This window comes from Ascaphus truei, chromosome 1 (genome assembly GCF_040206685.1).
Source record: "Ascaphus truei isolate aAscTru1 chromosome 1, aAscTru1.hap1, whole genome shotgun sequence".
Taxonomy (NCBI): domain Eukaryota; kingdom Metazoa; phylum Chordata; class Amphibia; order Anura; family Ascaphidae; genus Ascaphus; species Ascaphus truei.
In genome coordinates, this window is record NC_134483.1 from 455,925,383 (window position 1) to 455,948,899 (window position 23,517).

General features: G+C 43.4%; 1 protein-coding gene across 2 annotated transcripts in view; it reads right to left on the minus strand.

The window, feature by feature from the left end:
* Positions 1-3,574: 3,574 nt before the first annotated feature.
* PARM1 (prostate androgen-regulated mucin-like protein 1) overlaps positions 3,575-23,517 on the minus strand; it is a 100,973-nt gene continuing 81,030 nt past the window's right edge. For both annotated transcript variants that reach the window (XM_075565414.1, XM_075565405.1), the window contains exons 3-4: positions 8,878-8,956; positions 3,575-5,655 (exon numbers count right to left, since the gene is read on the minus strand). In XM_075565414.1, coding sequence (XP_075421529.1) covers positions 5,571-5,655; positions 8,878-8,956 — 164 coding nt within the window. In that variant the 3' untranslated portion in view covers positions 3,575-5,570. The remainder of the gene's footprint in view (positions 5,656-8,877; positions 8,957-23,517) is intronic.

A 23,517-nucleotide genomic window follows, 5' to 3' on the forward strand; every position in this document is an offset into this window, starting at 1 on the left:
AGGTGGATGCCGATTGGCGGTGGGGGAGGGTGTGGATGCAGGTGGGGAGGGGGTGGATGCAAGTGGGGGGGGAGGTGTATGCCGGTAGGGAAAGGGGAGCGAGGAGCTGGCTGGATGAGGCTGGGGAGGGTCGCGTGCGCTAGGCCCAAAACGTTGCGCGTAGGAGTGGAGATAGAGTGAGGGCTGGCGCGAAGGATGGTCTGCTGGTCTGGATGATGCCGGTAGGTGTGGCAGCCTGGGGGGAAGTGGAAGGTGAATGCCGGTGGGGGTGAGACCCTGGCTGGGGAGGGTGTGCAAGGACAGTGCTTATGCCGGTAGGGGTGAGGGGAAGGTGGATGCCGGTAGGGGTGAGGGGAAGGTGGATGCCGGTAGGGGTGAGGGAAAGGTGGATGCCGGTAAGGGGGCCCGTAGGCGGTCTGAACGGGACTACACACACTACACAGACAGACAAAAATAAATCACAGACACACACATACTGTACAGAGACACACACACTCACAGTACAGATAAGTGAGAATGTTCTTAACGTTTATGTTGTATGTGAATAAGCAGCTGCACAGCTGGGAACATTCAAACTCACTTCTCCTGCCTGTGCAGTTGCTTATATTAACTTGTAAGTCCGTCCCACTCCCCGCCCGTGAGGAGGGCCCTGATTGGATCCCCTTTCCTCATTTTTATTTACACTTTTTTTTTCTGACACACGGTGGGCCCGGCGGCGGCCGGGCCCCCCTGACTCAACGGGCCCAGGACGCCCGTACCCTCTGTCCCTCCCTCTTGGCGGCCCTGGGTGCATTAATAGATACTACACTGATTGAACAATACAGCTACTAGAACTCAGCGCTACAGTGTCAATGTAATGTTGAATTGGAGCACTGCATCTCCCAGCTTCAGTTTTAAAGGCTCATACTGAGAATTAGTCTACATACCATTGCATCATTGTACCCTTGGAGACTACATATCTCTCCACTTTGTTGTGACTGTGTAGTGACCTTGACCATTATAAGCAACATCTTCAATTCTTAAATCAGCCCATAGTGTGACTGCATGGAGCACCCAAATTGGGAGTACAGGAAAAAAGGCATTAGTATTAAATTGTGAAGTGAAATGTGTGTAAAGCACTAGTTATAGCATATATAGATGAACAGTGCTAAAGAACATTCAAAGTGCACATGAAATAACAAATCAAAGTCCATGAACCATAATTAAGTCCATGAGCTCCCTTGGGAAATCAGACAGTGGACTAAGCTGGAAAAACGACTCTTATGGCGCTTGACTAATATGGATAATGTCACAAAAATAAGTGTGTGAGTTCAAACCCAACGAAAAAAATAATAGCATTGTAACCCAATGCTATGAGACCCTTAGTTATTATTGAACATAGATATGAACCATTTCTATGTGGCTAATATGGTACTTTTCTATTGATGTGACCCTACAAGGAAATCCTATAAGGATCTGTTTGTTACATAATTACTTAAGCTTATTCGAATCGAAATGCTATAAATATAAAAAGGTAATATACATGGAGATGTACTTCAATCAATCGCCAAAATGAATGATTATTTTTTCTTGGTGATTTACACATTATAACTAAAATCCCCTAGACGTTATATATCTTTTAGATATACATTAACCCATAACATGTATGCAATCTGCTAATGCTATCTATACAAGTTTGGGTTTCTATTAATTAATAACTTTATGTTCGATTTTAATCTGATTAACAGCTGTGCATGTTTATATCCCCCTTCTGTCTTCTTGGAAATTGGGCTCTTTTTCGTCATTTGTTTTATTATAGATTTCCATCTGAAATGTATTTTTGCTATATGTCTACTCAGTATATATGTAATTGTTTTGTGGTTAATAGACATCTATTTAGTGCAATACAATGTACCGGTATATCAATTAAGTGCACTATTTAAACCTCCTTATCACCACCTTTTTACTATGACTAATCAGTGGACTACCTCTGAACAATTAATGGACTAATTACGGAGGAATTATTTTCAATGTATTTTATAGGGTTAAATTCGAAATGTATAAATATCTATCAGGCTCAAGCAACTCACAATTCCAACACCCCTGAGGAAGCGCCACTTAGTCGTTTAACACGACATGTTGCAGTCAAATTAATTTGCTAATTCAATATATATATATATATTAATATATGTAGCCCAGTTTCCCCCACTCCTGAGATCTGGGGGTAGGCGGTAATTATGCTACTGGTGCTGCCCTTTATCTGTTGGCTCACAGGAGCCTAAGCCTCCGCCGCTGGGAGCCTGGGGTGAATTACTCTTACCATATGGTGCAGCGCCTCCACCTGTGAGGGATCCCAGCAGAGTGGAAGCAGCCCCTCACAGGACACATAGCTTTGTAAAAATAGAAAGGCCTTTACTGAACATAGATATAACAGATAACCCTAAATACTAAACTCTATGACTAGAGATAGGGCCTTCACCCCACACTCGCAGGGCCTTCACCCCACACCATGTACCCAAAGTCCCAACAGTCCCACAACCCTTAGGCGTGATCAGCGCCGTACTAGATGAGGATATAGTTGGTGCACTTGGTGTATAATGGTACCTGCCGGGTGTGTCCACACCCGCGCGCGCTGACGTGAAGATAAGTGGATCCTCTGATCCTGCGACGATTCCGCCTCCGCGTGGGATGATGTCCGGAAAGATGATCCCACTGTGGAAACCGTCTCTGCAACTGGACAGGGTCTGGTCCCAGACCACAACCTTCAGGGCCCCGTAGCGTTCTGGCTGTGTCCCATAACTAACAAACAACTAAAGGGCCAGGGTCCCTATCTAAGGGCCTGTTCCTGTAGCAACCACACTAGAATGTGAGTAGGGCCTAGCTGTGGTCTAGGGGAGATCTCTGGCCTAGTGCAAAGGCTACATGCCTCCCTGCACATATACACCTCCCCTGTGTCCCAGCTTCTACTGACTTCTTGACTCAGTGCACAACAATTTATCTCTCTGCTCAGGGGAAGCTGACTCTTGCACTGGCTCCATGGCATCACCTGGGCTCCAGCCCCTGGAGCTGCTGGGAGTTGTAGTCCCTTGGGAGCCTTTCATTGGGGCCGCGTGCGCTATGTCTACCGCGCATGCGCGATGCTGTAATGGCCGCCACTAGCACTATCTGTGGCTGTACAATCTGTAATGGCCGCCGGGACTCCACACACTGACTGCGCATGTGCGAACCTCGCGCCAACCCCAACATGGCCACCGAACACCTTCTGCGTACGCGCGACACTCCGCACATGCGCAAACACTTTAAACATGGCGACGCCCTGCAAAGGGTGTCGCCGGCCAGCCCGTCGCCACCCGCAAGCACCCCTACCATAACGGAGGTAAAGGAGGGGGAAAGTGGGACTAGGGGAGCCAGAGGGGACCTGGCTACATATACATATGTAAGAGGGAAAGGAGTGGAGCATGTTACTGTATTTAAGGACCCTTTAAAACCATCTGCATTTTATAGCTAGTAAACCTCAACTTCTCCTTTGATAAATGGGGAGTTTTCATTAAATTGCTAAAGAAACACAAAGAAAAAAGGCAGAGGACAAATCACAGCACATTATAAGCCTCAGCAATTTATTTACTGAAATTAACAAACCAATGGTGTACTCTCAAGGTGATTTATACATATATTTATTACAGATTGTTGTGTTTAATGAGCAAGAAATGTATACTTTTCTTTTAGGGATCAAGTGGTAGTGCCCTAATTAGCAGCCCATTACTTTGATAGCTCTCGTGATTTGGCCATAATGTGAATATATTTTTACCGTCATATTAATTTCTATTTCTGATTTACATTTTGTGAAACACTTGGGGAAAATGTTAAGATTCTGTGACATTTTTGAAGGGTTTGTAGGGTCATCCAACACTTTCTTAAAAAAAACAATGTTTCTGTTCACACCACACAATGGGAGGCACCCAGGCAGAAACCTGTGTACCTACAGATGTATGAGCAGTTATTGCTCCCGCTGGCTCGTTGCAGCAGGATATACACAACACGCTGGTGGGAGCAGCCATCGTTGTTAAGGCATTAACCGTGCGTGAAAAAAGGGCGTGGCTTACACACGACTGCACCTGCCGACGCCCCCAGCAGGTGCAATAATGCCAGCTACATCTGTACAATAGTCGATGCAATGTACAAGGCACACATAACATAGTAACTTAATTGTAATACTTCCAGTGTTTGTGTTTAAATATGTGTAATAGTCCAAATGTTTGAAATACATTCAGTGTGCAAAATATGCAGGTAATAGATGTAAATATAGGGGTGAGGCACAAAGGATTTGTTTTTGTATAGGTAAATCATTATGAATTGCATGATTTTCACAGTACTCAATCATGAAAAAGGCTTAGCATTATGGAAAGTTGGGAGTACAAAGTTGCTTTTTTTTTTGTTCATGTTATGTTGCAATAGTAGCACATGGCATATTAAGAGTTATATGCAAGGAGCCATGTAAATCCGGAAGCTACGCCGGGGCCAAACATATTCTTCTAAATATGGTAAACTGACATGGTAATAATTTGAGATCTACTTCAGCACAGCATAGTTACCAAATGGAAAGCAGATCAAAGAGCAGCTTCCTTGAACATTTTAGAAATCCATGATAAATACAAGGTGTCTAGTCTTCATTAATGATGCTCTGTTGTGCTGATTTCCTCCAAGGCCAGAAGATTTCCCTATTCCTTATATAACCAACTTCCAGCATGGAACACCGTGTTTTTATTCAGGGATATGGAATGCCTCTACCTACTTGGGTTGTTAAATGTGTATGCTCATTAGAAAAAAAACCCATGGTAGAATGAAAAAGTGAGAAAGGAGCGGTGAGCTGACTTGATCTGATTCTGATCAATTTCAAAATCCCACACACACACGTGAGAATATTGAATGGTGAAAAAAAAACCATCTCAAAGTAGAAAAGTGACATGAAAGAATAGTTATCTACAATCTCTATTTTAATACTCCCATCTTTGTTTTTGAGATGCATTGGTGTAGTGCACTTGAGCTGTGGGATTTTTAAGAGAATTAAGGATATTGTGTTGAAAGTGAGATTCTGGATCATCATAACCATCAGCTGATTGAAGTGAAGTGAATGGGTTTACTGTGGACAGTGTAGCTAGTGCAGGGGTGGCCAACTCCAGTCATCAAGGACCACCAACAGGTCAAGTTTTTGGGATATCTATGCTTCTGTGCAGGTGGCTAAGTCATAGAGCCACTGATTAAGCCACCTGTGCTGAAGCAGGGTTATCCTCAAAAAACTGACCCTTGAGGACTGCAGTTGGCTACCCCTAAGCTAGTGCTTTGTGAATAAACCCACTGTATGTTGTATTATAGTATGTTAACTTTGATTTTCAGTCCATACACATTTTATTTTTAGTCTTCCAACATATTTAGAGTTCATTGCACGTCTGGCAAATGAAAAGGTAAAGCGCGATAGGTCATTTCAGCTGGACTGAGAATTTAATGTAAAAGCATATGAGCTGGTTGTACCCAGCAAAACAACACCAATAGTTAACGTATTTTTTGTTCTTCATCAAACTTGTATCCATCTTTCAAGAGTCATCATAAAGAGGATTGTTGTAGTTTCCCAAGGACCCATAATCTTGATCTTCTTGTAGTCTTCCATAAGATGCATGCCTACAGAACAGAATATTTAAGAAAAGAAAGTGAGAAACTTTGTTTATTACCACTACACTAGCCTCCCCCAGGACGTAACCGAGAAAATATATATAATGTATATATCTATACTCATAATGTATCTTTAACATTATCGTTAATACGTAATCATATAACATTGACTGTAACAAACAAACTGAAAGCTGCCTGATATCCCCAGTTCCCTTCCCCATGTGACACCAATTCCATGTGTTTTGTATTTTTCATTTTGATGCTGTGAATCTGGAGTTTGTTTTAATTTTTTTAGTTTTTTTTAAGGAAAAGAAAAAAGAAGGGGAAAGGCGGTGTCTACATTATTCTTCCCTTTTTATTTACTTCTTCCCTATAAGCCATTTCCATTTGAAAAATGTTAAATAATCCGTGATATAGGGTGAGAAACACATACAAACCCCCCCCACTAAAACGATGATCTTCGTACATGTAATTATATTATTATAGATCACATGATGTTTAATGATACCATGAATAAAAACACATTCAAATGTTTATTATCGTAGCGTCAATGCCAGGATTCACTGACGTTCACTTTCTACTGGCGAGAAAGGTAGGAAGATGGCAGAGATATTAACAGACGTATAGGACAGTTACCATAAAAAAAAAGAATCACAGCAGACAGACACAAGGTGCAGTCACACAGGGAGTATGCAGTGTTATAATACAGATATTTTACTTTATTTATGCTAGAGGACTTTTGCATTACCGGATTCTCTGGCCCTTATTTACTGTCGGTTAATATGTCATTTAAGGCTGCCGAGTCCTTATTGAAAAGACAGCATAATAAATCTCTCCATCCCGTCCTCCATTTTACTGTACTGCAGACACTCCTTCAATTGGTATGAGGAACAGAAGGAATATGTCCCTCATGTGAATTTCTCAAAGTTGGCAGCCCTGGTTCATAGCGCTGGCTCATAACTCTCTCATAGAGTTATTTAATCCTTTTTTTCTTTTGATGATGAACCCATTTCCATGTACTCTGGACTGTTGCTCACGTTGGAGATGTAATTACAAATGCAATATGTCGCTGCAGCATTTCCACATCAGATAGCCATCTACTTAGAAGCCAAAGAGATTCTCTGATGCCAGCCTAAATATTGACTGCACTGTGACTAGAATAGGCAGTCAGGAAGAGGTTTTGCTGGCTGTTCATAGTGTGCAGCTGTTTACCAGTGGCTGTATTTTTGGAGGTCAGAACCTACCATTTATTTAGTGCTGCTCGTGAGAAGGGGCAGGAGGAGGATAGAACATGTACACACAACTGATCTAGTAAGAATATTGTGAAGGCACTAAGTGCAGTGCTGCTTCTTGTGGATAAAGCAGACTATACCTGCTGCCATTTAACTGCAGCATTGTCATTGGCAGTAAGCAAATTGTGTAATGTTTACAGTTACGTTACGGGGAGTTACGTACTTGGCACATCATTTTAATGGGATGATAACAGTTTGCATCACATCAGTGCCCCTGTCCTTTCATTTATATATCTGCCATATCTGAGGTGAGGTTAAGATGATTAGAGAGCATCTTTCATTCCACGCAGGAGCAAATTGATGTGAGAGAACATTCTTGCACTGTGTAAACAAGCAAATATCAACTGCTTACTGCCTATGGGATCTATGATTCAAGGCAAGGCTGGTACAATTCTGGTGCAATAAAATGCATCAGATATATCAGAGAAGACATGTCATTTTATTTTTAATGGGATTTTTCCTTTCAACACATCTGTTCCCTAAGAGCCAGGGGGACAGATCATAATTGTCTCATAATTGTACAAGATTTGTCTGCATAACCAGAATGTGTTAAATAACTTTTATGCAAGAAATGAATACAAATATACAGTGTTTGTGTGTGTATATATTATTAATATATATTTTCCCTGCTTAAGACTGAGAGCTGTCTCCTGATTTTGTGGAACTAACGTGGTATCGTTAGCATATATAAATACCGGTATATATATCTATATATATAGATATATAATCACCACTATTATTAAGGTTATGGTGGGTAAATTTCCCAGAATCCCTTGCTGCAGTGGAAGCGCTGTATGCTGGGCGACAATGGGGAAAGACAGGGTTGCAGACCTGTCTGAGACATGCAAATGAACATACAGTAATATTTACAGTTGCTATATATATATATATATATATATATATATATATATATATATATATAAATCAGTTTGATATATCAAAATATCCCATGTTTATACAGTACTGATCATTTATATTTTTAAAGCGAGACGTAGATTTATTTGTAATACTGTACATAGCTTCAAAAATGGATGCATTCCTCTATTGTTAACATGTTTATTTGAACATTTATATCTAAGCACAAACACGAGAACAAATTCTTAAGACCAGCTTCGGTTATCTGTCAGGTTTCCAAACACATCTAATTATAGTGTGCATTCCTGTCACCAGTGACGACTAAAATAGTCGTAAGTGTAAGAGGATTAGTCTGTCCCTGTGTGATCTAATGTGAACCAACTATCAACTCCCAATTTAGCCCAGTCTTTACTAATGACCACGGCTCCCAGAGAAATGCAGGTGGCACTACTGTGCTCTAACATTGAGCCTGCACACTGTGGATGTGATTATTGTCTGTTGCTATGCCGCTCCCAAAAAAGAAGAGCTGAAATATAATTTTTTTAGAGTCTTCTCACTAAATGGCTTAAAAATATGTGGCAATAAGAGGGTACTTTATCTTAGATGTAATTCCATATTTAGTAAGACTTTTTTTTTTTAAAATCATGTAATACTGTACCTATTGTAAAACATGCATAGTTAGTGTTAACAGAAACTGTATTGCAATGAACATTCATGTAGGATTCACTAGGCAGTTATATAACAAACATACAGCATACAACCCGGCACTAAAGGATAACTTCTGGCTATAAACATGTACCCATATTTTAAAAAGTTGTCTACTGTGGCACACAGTCCGGTGTCTTAGACATTGACAAGAATAAAGAAACATAAAGAGAATGAGGTCTAATGTTTTTTGTGGATGGAGGTTAGACTGAGACACCGTTTTGCTTTAGGTACCCTAAGATGTCACTAAACCACAGCTACAGTGGAGGTAGCTAGTGTGGTGCTGAGGAATAAGGCAGAGAGCCTGTTGCTGTGCAATCTTTCCAGTACACAGCACAGAACCTATCCATGAAGTCTGAAAAAATCACTGCACACTTACCTGAATTTCCAGAAGGCCGCCCCTCCAAACACCACCAAGACAATTACAATGACAACTATTGTAATTACAGCAATGCTTCCTGCACAGGGGGACAGAAAGAAATGTTATCAAATCTAAATATTTAACCCAGACTTCGACTGAACCACTGATTGAGTCACCTGTGCTGAAGCAGGGATAGCCTTAAAACCTGACCTAGTTGTGGCCCTTGGGGACTGGTGTTACCATCCCTAAATGTGCAATTCCATATTGTTTATAAACTTTCACACATAGTTTGATAATGGGGAGAGCATTGATTCTCTGAAGTTTTTTAAATGATTCATTACACTGCAAAAATGTTGCATGGCCCAAAGCTGTTAATTGCATGTCCCTGATCTCTTCCTGCTTACCCGAACTGTGTTCCCCATGAACCAGGGGACAGATTAACTAAAAATGGCAGAGCAAAACAAAGCATGTCATACCAAGAATGGCACAAAGGCCATTTGAATGTCACCTCATGGGCCATTCTCAGATCTTCATAAAGGCACTAAAAAGGGAGGAAAGCAGGTGTATCTTTCATCTCTGACACTGCTATCCACTGGCTGTCCTACTTTCCAATAGCCCTTTAAATTTCAATGCAAAATGAACCCGAAAGTCGTGTACCTTTTTTTCCCTTTTAATTAGCAACGTTGAAAAAGTTAAACACTTAAAGCAGCAATCTCACCAAATGTAGGTATTTTTTTCTGCAGTATTTAAACCAGGGGGTCATTGGAGCTTAACCAGCTCGGGTAACTCCACGGTTCACAAGATACGTACAGTTTTGGGGTGCCGATTTCTTATTTTTTTTAAATATGGTGTTTGCAATCATCCAATAGGACGTCATATGCTGTGGCTTCTTACTGGCTTGAACTTTGGCAGTTATTTTGCTTCCCCGGAAAGGGAGGAGAATACAGGCACCAAGAACTGTAAGGATCTTGGAAACCTGGGGGTCCCCAAAACACGGTTTAGCCCCGGTCCAAATTCTCCGGGGGAAAAAACCTCACAAAAAAAGCAACACACACACACAGAAAAAAAAATTAAAAATGATATTGCTGCTTTAAAATATTATTTGATAAAGAAAATCAATATTGGTCTCAATATTTTCTCCTTTAAAACAATATGTTAAAAAAAACTTCACCATTGAGATACATTAGAAAAGTTGACCAATATGAGAGTTGTTCATACTGTATTTTTTTTTTTATTACTTAAGTTTTTATTGATAATTTTTCAAAGATAAGGGGAGGGGATACATAAAAGAAATAGGGGGGGGGGAGTACATTGATACATATAGTCTGGTAATATCACATTTTGGGGAGGGATTAGGAGGGGAGGGAAGGGGACAGCATTTCTACAGATATAATATAGTTAACATCAATCTATGAAATCATCTTGTTTTTCCTACACTATAGAATATTGCAGCTTTGTTCTGCAGTCTGTACTTTTATTGAAAGCCTTGCATTACATATATTTGTCAACATTTGTTAAGATCATAAATGGTCAATATATCTTTGGTCATATCAGGTTATTTTCCATTTACAGGTTTGTATGACTTTCGTCTTTTTATTTTATATAAAGCTAAACTATTAAACTTTGGTCAAAACATTGTTTCAATGTAACATTTCTTTATCTGCAACGCATTTCTTTCCTAGAACTTGGACAACAAATAAAAGGTAAGTTCAATGTATAGTTAGTAATTAACAACTCCTGCCACTAGGGTTACCAGGTGTCCGGTTTTGAACTGGACAGCCCAGTATTTTGCCCCTGCTTCCGGTATAAAAGGAGAGGTAATACTGTACTGAACATGTATGTGTCCGGTATTACCTCTCTCCGAACGTAAGGTGGCTGCGGGGGGCAGGCAGCCTGCCAGAGCAGTTGCCGCCGGCCCCGGCTCTCCCTCAGCTACAGGCTTCTCCCGCACTGTCTGTCGCACGCTGAGGTGTCTGATGCTGACATGCGCCAGGTCTCTCTGACATCAGTGCCGGAAGTCAGCTGAGCTCAGCTTCCGGTGCGCGCCGACGTGAGAGGGATGCCTGGCGCGCGTTAGCATCAGACACCTCGTCATGGGACAGACAGTGAGGGAGAAGCCTGCAGCTGGGGGAGAGCCGAGGGCGGCAGCAACTGCTCTGACCGGCTGCCAGCCCCCCCGCTGCCACCACCCCTCCGCAGCCACTGTCCCCCCCCCCGCAGCCAACAGCCCCGACCTGAGACCATCCCCAAGGTAAGCCTGAATTTTATATGTATTGGGGGGGTGGTTGTATATTTTTATATGTAATGGGGGTGGGTGTATATTTTTATATGTGTTGGGTAGGTGGGTGTATATTTTTATATGTATTGGGGGGCTGGGTGTATATTTGTATATGTTTTGGGGATGTGGGTGTATATTTGTATATGTATTGGGGATGTGGGTGTATATTTGTATATGTATTGGGGAGGTGGTGTATATTTATATATGTATTGGGGGTGGATGTATATTTTTATATGTATTGGGGGTGGATGTATATTTTTAAATGTATTGGGGGTGGGTGTATATTTTTTATATGTATTGGGGGAGGTGTATTTTTTTATATGTATGGGGGTGTATTTTTTTTATATGTGTTGGGGGTTATATTTTTTTTTATATGTGTTGGGGCGTTGTATTTTTTTATGTGTGTTGGGGGGTAGTCGCATCTTTCCCTATTGTGTCCTTTATTTTTGGAGAAGCCACCTGGCAACCCTACCTGCCACGCCACCGTCGACTGTCTCTCATTTCCTCCATCCCCCCCAGTACCTAGTCTTTATGTGTGTAGCGGGGTCCCCCCTGGCTACTATTCTACCCAATGGGCTGGCAGTAAACCCTGGTATTATCAGGTTGCCAGTAGTTGGTATGGGGTTTTCCCCTTCACCCTTGATACTGCACATGAGTGACAGCAGGGGATGGTTCATCCTATTGTAGCTGGGACAACGGGGTGCCCGCCCTTTGGCTGTACTTAAGGGCAGGACCCCCCTCTGAGGAAGGCAGGTTACACATTTGGGAGCCTGAGATTAGGACCTACCCATGTGCTCTTCCCTGCGGGGGAGAGTGAGTGTGGACCATACCTCTGCCTCCGCTAGAGAGGTGGGGAAGGGCTAGGACGGCTGCGGGTGCCCTTGGCTTATAGTGATGGTCCAAGAAACATCTTCAGTGAGAGCTGAGCTGACTGTCTGTATCCGGCAGAAGACTGTTGAGTAACTGTTACTGCAGAAGTGTAGTAATAAACCCTTTCCTGTTTTGCAATATACAGTTGTGTGAAAAAGAAAGTACACCCTCTTTGAATTCCATGGTTTTACATATCGGGACATAATAACAATCATCTGTTCCTTAGCAGGTCTTAAAATTAGGTAAATACAACCTCAGATGAACTACAACAAATGACATATTACACCGTGTCATGATTTATTTAACAAAAAATAAAACCAAGATGGAGAAGCTATGTGTGAAAAACTAAGTACACCCTTACTGCTTCCATAGGAATTAAGATACTAAGTAGCAGACAGGTGCTGCTAATCAAATGCCCTTGATTAATTGATCATCAGCAAGTGTGACCACCTCTATAAAAGCCAAAGTTTTAGCAGTTTGCTGGTATGGAGCATTCAGGTGTGTGTTAACACAATGCCAATGAGGAAATACATCAGCAATGATCTTAGAGAAGCAATTGTTGCTGCCCATCAATCTGGGAAGGGTTATAAGGTCATTTCCAAACAATTTAAAGTCCATCATTCTACAGTGAGAAAGATTATTCAAATGTGGAAAACATTCAAGAGAGTTGCCAATCTTCCCAGGAGTGTACGTCACAGCAAATTAACCCCAAGATCAGACCGTGCAATGCTCAGAGAAATTGCAAAAAAAAACAAGAGTTACATCTCAGACTCTACAGGCTTCACTTAGCATGTTAAATGTTAAAGTTCATGACAGTACAATTAGAAAAAGACTGAACAAGTATGGTTTGTTTGGAAGGGTTGCCAGGAGAAAGCCTCCTCTCTCTATAAAGAACATGGCAGCACGGCTCAGGTTTGCAAAGTTGCATCTGAACAAACCACAAGACTTCTGGAAAATGTCCTTTGGACAGACGAGACCAAAGTGGAGATGTTTGACCATAATGCACAGCGCCACGTTTGGCGATAACCAAACACAGCATATCAGCACAAACACCTCATACCAACTGTCAAACACGGTGGTGGAGATGTGATGATTTGGGCTTGTTTTGCAGCCACAAGACCTGGGAACCTTGCAGTGATTGAGTCAAACATGAACTCCTCTGTATACCTAAGTATTCTAGAGTCAAATGTGAGGCCATCTGTCCGACAGCTAAAGCTTGACCGAAACTGGATCATGCAACAGGACAATGATCCCAAGCACACCAGCAAATCTACAACTGAATGGCTGGTAGAGAAAAGAATCAAGGTGTTGCAATGGCTCAGTCAAAGTCCAGACCTCAACCCGATTGAAATGCTGTGGCTGGACCTTAAGAGAGCTGTGCATAAACAAATGCCCACAAACCTCAATGAACTGAAGCAACGTTGTAAAGAAGAGTGGGCCAAAATTCCTCCACAACGATGTGAGAGACTGATAAAGTCATACAGAAAACAATTACTTCAAGTTATTGCTGCTAAAGGTGGTTCTACAAGCTATTGAATCATAAGTGTACTTAGTTTTTCACACATGTTTTCTCCATTTTGGCTTTATTTTTGTTAAATAAATCATGACACGGTGTAATATGTCATTTGTTGTAGTTCATCTGAGGTTGTATTTACCTAATTTTAAGACCTGCTAAGGAACAGATGATTGTTATTATGTCCCGATATGTAAAACCATGGAATTCAAAGAGGGTGTACTTTCTTTTTCATACAACTGTATATTGCAAAACAGGAAAGGGTTGTTATTATGTCCTGATATGTAAAACCATAGAATTCAAAGAGGCTGTACTTTCTTTTTCACACAACTGTATATATACTGTACGTACATACAGTATATACAGGCATACCCCGGTTTAAGGACACTCACTTTAAGTACACTCAAGTCGCCTCATCAGTGATAGCTACGAGGAACAGTCATGAGTCACAGTGTGTCGGAGGGGCAGTGGTGTCACGGCCCTACGGAAGTTAAAGGGTGAAATATCTCAAATTGTTTTTCAACACATTTATATTTTTCCTTCTGACTACACACTTAAGGACATGTTTTCAACAGCACCATACCCCTGTGTCCGTACGCTTGCTTCGCGAGTACGGACATTTATTCTGCCTTACAGACCGCCGTAGTAGTGACACGCCGATTCCCCTCACCCAATAGGCAAACGGCAGCTCGCACATGCACCTGTCAGCACGTCCTGAACAGCAATACTGGCTCCCTACCTGTAGCGAAACATCGATAAGTGGAAAAAAGGTAGTGCTTTACTTTAAGTACATTTTCGCTTTATATACCTGCTCTGGACCTATTGCGTACTGTCCTGGAACTAGATTCCATATTCTCTGTCTCCCTTTACAGCTGATGGGATTCATTTCTCCCTAGTTTAGCTGCCTGTTATTTTCCCTGTCCCAGCAGCTAGCTGCATGTGAAAAGGCAACATTATTGTTACATGTTGTTTACACAGCCTGTGTTGGTTGCCTGCATCTCCTACTCTCCTAACTGAGAGTGGGCTATTCCTACCCCCCCTGTCCTTGCTGACAGTTAGTATCGTCTCACTTCCCTTCTAGTGTGACCCTTGCCCCTCACTTCCTTTTCACCCTGGACTCTGAGTGAGTAACTGCCTACTATTTACCCCAGCAAGGCCTTTTTGTTTTACACTGCCTCATCCTTGATACACTGCACTTCAGACAGAGAAGCACTCTCTACCTACACTACATCTACAAGTACCTTTCTTCCTTTGATTTTCCCTCAATAAAATTAAGAAAGACAAAGGACTTGTTTGTGCTTTGGAAGTGGGAAGGCATGAGTTAAGCTTACTGGAACTATTCATACATCATTCGTGACCCTGGTTTCAGGAAAGTAAAACAAAGACCATGTGTTGGGGAATCACACACACAGGAGCTGCTACTCAAAGACTTTATGCTAATACAGAATAGTCTCTGCACCCCAAGACAAGCAAGCAGCTTTACACTGCCAGACAGGGCAGCAGACTTTATACAGAAAACTGCACACAGCCTGCAGCCTTACAGACAAGCAAGCAGCTTTACACTGCCAGACAGGGCAGCAGACTTTATACAGCAAACTGTACACAGCCTGCAGCCTTACAGACAAGCAAGCAGCTTTACACTGCCAAACAGGGCAGCAGACTTTATACAGCAAACTGCACACAGCCTGCATCCTTACAAACAAGCAAGCAGATTTACACTGCTCACAGAGCCTGCAACTTCACACAAGGCAGCAGCGCTGCAGTCACACAGTGCATCTTACACAGAACTTTGATCGCCTTTTTCTATTTGAGTTCACCCTCTGCACAGTGAGGAGCTACCATCTCACCTACCCCCTGCGCACGTCCCCACGGCTAGCGCCATCAAGGGCCACGCTACCGGACACCCGCCAGGACACGGGTCAGAGCCACCGGACACCTGGAAGTACAGCCGCCCCTACGCTGAACGCTGCCGGACACCGCTCGGCATCATCTGAGACAGTCGCCCATCGCTGACGCAGGTAACAGACCGCACGCCACACGCACTGGCTCAAGGCCTACACACACCTACAGCATGGCAGAAGTCAGATCCTCCGACATCACGCAGGAGAGCGATCACTCAGACACAGAGACCGCTGCGCAACTGCAAAGGGCACAGGCAGACGCAAGGCCTAAACGGACAGTCACACTGACACAAAAGGCCCGCGAAAAGTACGAAACTGACATTGAAGCGCACCGCGCTAAATTAGAGTTGGCCTGGGAAACAACCACACATGGGATACGCAATGTCGCCGGCGCTGGCAATTATGTACAACAGCTCAAGCAGGCAATAACTCAATTAAAGATAGATCACGCACGCTACCAAGAGCTGTCAGAGGCATACGTCACTTACTTGACCAGGGCGAACTCCGGCGAAAGCCTGCGCGAAAGGGACTTACAGCATAATATTGACTTGACACGTGACAGCCGCGTGCGAACCTCTATCACGGAAGCCGAGAGTAAGAGAAAAGCCCTTTTGCTGGAAACTGCATCACAGCGCTCCAGCACATCCAGGCATTCATCAAGGTCAGCAAAATCAGTGCAATCCAACGCGTCCAGCGCAAGCGCTACCAAGGCGCGAGCCACCGCAGAGGCCGCACGTGCCAGGGCCGAATATGGTCGGAAAGAGGCAGCCGTAAAGGCAGAAAGAGCGCGCATAGAAGAGGAGGAGCAGAACGCCACCAATGCAACCGCTGCACGTAGAAAGGCCAAATTGGACGATGCTCTAGAAGCTCTAAGCAAAGAAGAGGACGCCGCTGCCGCCATAGCCCAAGCCGAAGTCTTAGAAGCAGCTGCGAGACAGGACGGCGAGGAGCAACCCCACAGACGGATAGCCTGAGAGGATCCAATCCAACGCACTGAAGACTACATAAGGAGCCTCTTCAGTGTAACTGTAAACACCAGCGCACCATCTCAACACGACGGGAGCGACTTCACAGACACCGAAGACTTGCTAGGTCCATGTGGAGAAGACGCTGTTCCTTTAAGGGTACACACTACCTGTGACCGCCACAGCCGCAACAGTAATCCATACACCAGCGCGCACACGGATGCACTACAACAGGCTCGCAATCCAGGTACACCCACACGGGAGAACACAGCCCCTCACACTGACCAGCAGTCATCACGCGTCCACGCCAAGGAAGAGGCGACCGCACGGACTCTCCCAGCGACTACCTCAGAACGTGACCAACATGCCGATGCCTCAGGCCTGACAGACATGGCCAAGTACATGATCCGGCGTGACCTGGTGCAAACAGGACTTACCAACTTTGACGACCGCCCCGAGAACTACCGTATGTGGAAGTTCGCGTTCAAGGACGCAATCAAGAGCCTGGGCGTCTCAGCTAGGGAAGAACTCAGGCTGCTAGCCAAATGGCTGGGAAAGGAATCCATGGAACACGCGAAGAGACTCGGGGCGGCAAATGCGAACCATCCCCAAGTAGGTCTTGACCTAGTATGGGAAAGGCTAGAAGAGTGCTACGGTAGCCCCGAAGCAACCGAAGATGCGCTCTTCAAAAGAGTCGACAGCTTTCCCAAGATCACAGCTAAAGACTACTCGAAGTTACTAGAACTCGGGGACCTGCTACACGAGCTGCAGTCTGTGAGAACAGACCATTCCTTGACAGGTCTCAACGTCCTAGACTCGGCTCGCGGAGTGAGACCCATCTTGGAGAAGCTACCTTACAACCTCCAAGAAAGATGGATTTCACAAGGCTCCAAATACAAAAGTTGCCTTCCCCCCATTCTCATTCTTCTTGAGCTTCATCCGCGAAGCGGCAATGACAAGGAACGATCCCAGTTGCATCTTGAGTACACAGACCACACACAGTGCAAGCATCCTGAGGAATGAGAGACCAGTGGCGAGATATGGTAACACTCAAACACCCATCTCGATCCACAGGACGGACGTGTCCCCCACGACCCAAACTACTCCCGATCAGTCGGTCGCCAGAGACGAGGAACCAAGGGACCCAAACAGCAAATGTCCCATACACAAGAAGCTACACCCACTTAACAGGTGCTTTGGGTTCAGGATGAAGTCCCTAGAGGAACGTAAGAAGTTACTCAGAGAATTCGGAGTTTGCTTCAGGTGCTGCAATTCAACGACTCACCTAGCCAGAGACTGTAAAGAAGACATCAAATGTGTAGTGTGCAAAAGTGACAAGCACGTAACATCGCTACATCCAGAGGCGCTGACACTCCACCAACTCAACAACCCATCCTCCCTAGCGGAGCATGGCGGGGAGGAAGGAGAAGGAGAGCCAACATCTGTCACGTCTCAGTGCACCAAGGTTTGCGGAAGAGGAAGTGACAAAATGTCCTGTTCCAAAATATCTTGTCCAGGGTAGGAAGGGAGCGACGATATCAGGGATACACCGAAAAAATAAAAAACATATAATAGTGCAATATATCAAGACCGCTTGGATAGCAGGAAAGCTTGGCTCTTTAGAAATGCCTACTTACAGCAGGTCAGATAACAAACAGCATTTTCTACACCACTGGTAGAGATGGGTCTTAATCTTCTAAACCAGGACAGGTTTTCAGCAGGGAGTATACTCAGATCCGCTCTCAGACAGGAGATAGTGTATGATGAATGTCATGCAAAACAAAGGCAGACCATTGTACAGATCGATATAAGATATGTATTGGAAAAAACAATAAAAACATAGGAATCGTACTCACAATAAGTACATTAGACATGTACACATAACGTTTTCTTTGAGGCAAGGAGGTGCCGGACCCGTGTGGTACAACTCAGCTGAAGAGCTGAAGAGCTGAAGAGCAGCTGAGTTGTACCACACGGGTCCGGCACCTCCTTGCCTCAAAGAAAACGTTATGTGTACATGTCTAATGTACTTATTGTGAGTACGATTCCTATGTTTTTATTGTTTTTTCCAATACATATTTTATATCGATCTGTACCATGGTCTGCCTTTGTTTTGCATGACATTCATCATACACTATCTCCTGTCTGAGAGCGGATCTGAGTATACTCCCTGCTGAAAACCTGTCCTGGTTTAGAAGATTAAGACCCATCTCTACCAGTGGTGTAGAAAATGCTGTTTGTTATCTGACCTGCTGTAAGTAGGCATTTCTAAAGAGCCAAGCTTTCCTGCTATCCAAGCGGTCTTGATATATTGCACTATTATATGTTTTTTATTTTTTCGGTGTATCCCTGATATCGTCGCTCCCTTCCTACCCTGGACAAGCTATCTCGTAAAGGAATCTATACATATTCCTGGAAGGTTGAGAAATTTATTAGAGATCACCTTTTTCACTTATTTAAAGTATACTGCACTTTATTCACTTATTTGGTGTGTTAGCGCCGTTCACAAATCACATTAAGTTAACCTGTTCCAAAATATGCCTTGTCGCAGTGCACCCCCAGGGACAACCTGAGAAGGCTATTCGGATGTATGCAATCCTCGACGATCAAAGTAGCAGATCATTGGCGAAGACGGAATTCTTCAACTTCTTCAACTCACAAGATAATGCCTTACCCTACACCCTCAGAACCTGTGCAGGGTCAACTGAGACAACAGGGAGAAGAGCAAGCGGTTACGTCATACGTTCAGTGGATAACAGAGTGAAGATAGCTCTCCCCACACTCATCGAGTGCAACCACATGGCCGCAAACAGGGACGAGATTCCCACACCAGACGTGGCACGCCATCACCCGCACCTCAGAGGAATAGCCAACTACATCCCGCTGGTAGAACAAGGCGCTAAGATCTTGCTGCTGCTCGGTAGGGACATCTTGAGGGTACATAAAGTCCGTAAACAGTGTAACGGACCCCAAAACGCACCATACGCCCAAAGACTTGACCTAGGATGGGTGGTAGTGGGCAACGTGTGCACTGACGAAGGGCACGGACAAGACTATGTTGACGCCCGCAGAACGGTGATAACAGAATGTGGACACACATCCCTCTCTGAACCAAGTCTTGGCCATCTCCAAGTGACAGGAGGGCCAAGTGAAGAGACAAGGTCAAACCCCTGAGATCAACAAAAACATCCTCACATCAGGGGGATGTGACAATGGCCTAGGATGCTTAGTGGTTCAGACAACCAAGGGTGATGAGTCGACTCCACCGAAGGAAGAAGGTGACTGACAAAGGGATCGTCCAAAAGACAATAAACAATCGGACGGTCCTCCCGCGAGCAATGGCACGGCTAAGACGTACAGTTGTTCCTTTCCGCAGAATACCAAGTGGCAAAGCAGCCAGCTGCCATGGCTGGCATAGCCGCAAAAGATTGCGCCCTGCAGGTAAAGCCACAGTGGCAAAAAGACTATCCTCTCACACGTCAAAAAAGGGACAGTCGCAGAGAAATTTCACAAAGGGATTTACAAGGACAAAAGAGACTGTTCTTCGTCATGTCCAGGGAGAAAACAACCTCCTGACGGCAGTTAACAAAGAGACACAAAGGAGTATCGTCAAAATACGTGGAGACGTTCTCGTGCAAGAGAAACGTTCCAATGACCTAGGGTGTACAGCGTTCCAGACAACAAGGGACGGTAACAAACAAGTACCATCGATGGAAGATGGAGAATTCCAGAAGTTAATGGATAAGGAGCTCTTCAAGGACAGATCGGGCAGTTAGGTGACCCCGCTACCATCCCACTCACCAAGAAGACGCCTCCTAAACAACAAAGAACATGCCATCTCTAGGCTCACTTCGCTCCGCTGCGACCTACAAAGGAAACCGGAGACCAAACATAACTTTGTGGCCTTCATCCAGAAGACATTCCTTAGCGGCCACGCAAAGCCTACACCTCCACTAAAGGAAGGTGAAGAATGCTGGTACCTCCAATCATCTGGGGTCTAACACCCTCAGGAACCCGATCAAATCCGGGTAGTGTTCAGCTCCAGCGCTCAGCACCAGGGAGTCTCCCTGAATGACGCCCTCTTCACTGGACCAGACCTGACAACCAGTCTTCCAGAAGTGTTGATCCGCTTCCGCAAGGAGCCAAAAGCCATCTCCTTCTGCCAAACGCCAGGTGATAGAGTGACAGGCTACCATGACTGGCATACCCACAAGGGGATGCGCTCTGTAGGTGAAACTACAGAGACAAAAGGACTGTTTTTCCATAAGTTTGAAAAGAAACAGGACCAGAGACTTTTGCAAAAGACATTGTGGTGCACCCAGCTAACCTGGACCGGTGCACCCGCTTGGCATCCTTTGCCGAAGAACCTTGGCCAAAGGACTTTAAGCTGGTAGTACCGGCCGGTATCCCATCGTTATGTGGACATGAACTTTGCATTGTTATGTTGTTGTATTGCACATATGTTCCACATATTCCAGGAATATAGTGGTATCTCCAGATACCAGACGGGGAGTGTCCTGGAACTAGATTCCATATTCTCTGTCTCCCTTTACAGTTTATGGGATTAATTTCTCCCTAGTTCAGCTGCCTGTTATTTTCCCTGTCCCAGCAGCTAGCTGCATGTGAAAAGGCAACATTATTGTTACATGTTGTTTACACAGCCTGTGTTGATTGCCTGCATCTCCTATTCTCCTAGCTGAGAGTGGGCTATTCCTACCCCCCCTGTCCTTGCTGACAGTTAGTATCGTCTCACTTCCCTTCTAGTGTGACCCTTGCTCCTCACTTCCTTTTCACCCTGGACTCTGAGTGAGTAACTGCCTACTATTTACCCCAGCAAGGCCTTTTTGTTTTACACTGCCTCATCCTTGATACACTGCACTTCAGACAGAGAAGCACTCTCTACCTACACTACATCTACAAGTACCTTTCTTCCTGTGATTTTCCCTCAATAAAATTAAGAAAGACAAAGGACTTGTTTGTGCTTTGGAAGAGGGAAGGCATGAGTTAAGCGTACTGGAACTATTCATACATCATTCGTGACCCTGGTTTCAGGAAACGTACGTTAATGTGGGGTATGCTGTATATGCATACCATATACATTTTAAATTATGGTGGGTGAAAAAGGCAACATGAAACCTCCACCGAATAGCATATAGCACATAAAAAGATCACTTGTGAGCACATTCACATGTCTTAGACAGGTCTGCAACCCTGCCTTTCACTGTTATCTCCTAGCATACAGTGCTCCCACTGCAATAAGGAATCCCTTGCTGCAGTGGAAGCACTGTATGCTGGGTGATAATGGTGAAAGGGTGATAATGGTGATATATATAAATAAATATATATATATATATATATATATATATATATATATATATATATATATATATATATATATACACATATACACACATACTTCCTCACTGTTACCATACTATACTTGAAGAAGAGACTTGTGAGGTTTTGAAAGCTCCATACATTATACTTTCATCCAAGAAATCTACAACCAATCTACACTTCTCCAGGACTAATATGGCAATAGGCAATATGGCCAGAAATGTGAGCTGTTTATTGCTAGAAATTAGATAGACATTCACACATAATAAAATGCTACTGCTATTATAAAGTTGCAATGAAAACAGGCCAAATATATTTTCTTAAAAAAACAACACCATAGTTGGCATTTTAAGTAATTCTTCCAATAAAGTACATCCCTTCCTTATTGGTCATAGTTTGATTTCCAGTGGGCTCATTTTTTTTATAGAAAACTGAAAAAAAAATAAACAAAATGTTGTTAAATGAATTCTGTTTGTCGCACATTAAATGTCAGCTCACTTTGCTCTTCTTCCTAAATAACTTCATACCCACTGTCGGTTTGTTCACTCATCTGAGAAGAAACCAAGCTGTTTATCACACTGGTCATAAAATGCTTTGAAGAAACCTTTGCATTTTTCCACATCTCCCAAACATTGTACAGTAGCTGCAGTCAAACTTTGGTAACCTAGAGTTGTACACTTATCAATAATACAAGCCCTGGTATTCGCAAGTCCAACTGACTTCAATGTCAACGGCCAAGCTTCCTCTCAAGATTACAAAGCCCCGCCAACCACTCCCCAGAATGTTTCCCAACTGAGTCACATCAGCACTCTCCCTGTTATTTAATCAATGAGTAACTGGTATGATAAGAGGAAGGAAGTAGTTGCACTCATATTGCACCATGCCTTGCATATAGTGAAACAAGTACAAGACTATATATGTTTGTTAGCACTGTTTATATGGAAGGTGCAACCCTTTGGCCTTCCAAGTATCACTAAAGGTTGATAAAAATAATGAACAGAATAATAAGAATAACAAAAATTATTACTAATAGCTTAACTTTATTCATAACATTTGCTGGGTGTATGCAATATAGCATTAACTAAATAATTAAGAATATTAATAAGTCCTAGAGAGTCCATGACTTAACCCTGTTTATTTCACAAATATGTTGGCGGAGATTAGCTCTCTGTAGGCGATCTGGCCGGAAGAAGCATGGAAGAGGAAGACTCTTCCATTCGCCACATCAGTGATAGCTACGAGGAACAGTCACGTGGTCACAGTGTGTCGGAGGGGCTGTGGTGTCACGGCCCTATGGAAGTTAAAGGATTCAATATCTCAAATTGTTTTTCAACACATTTATATTTTTCCTTCTGACTACAGTAATATTGCAAAAGCAGACTGATTTGTTCCCATTACCATGGTTTTTCATTTACTTTTGAGTCAACGTGTGCCCAAAAGAATGACATTTATTTTTATATATTAAGTCACACTTTATTGATACTATTTTTTGTTACTATTATTATAATTATTACCTAAACTTTTAGTATTACATCCCTCAGTGCGACTGTTTGGTGTCCTTATTTTTATATGGCTAGAACCTATGCATTTTTAGGCAAATGTTTGTTTTTATTTCATTGTATTTTTTATGTTTGTTTTTTAGGTTGCCTATTCATTGTCAGTGTGTCAATCCATGACCATATTGTGGGCATGGTTTACCACTGTGACAATCAATGGGTAGAGGGGATGGGGGTAGTTGCCCCGGGAGGGTGGTTAGGCCTCCTGGGTGGGTGGCTGAAAAAGGGGCTTAATCCC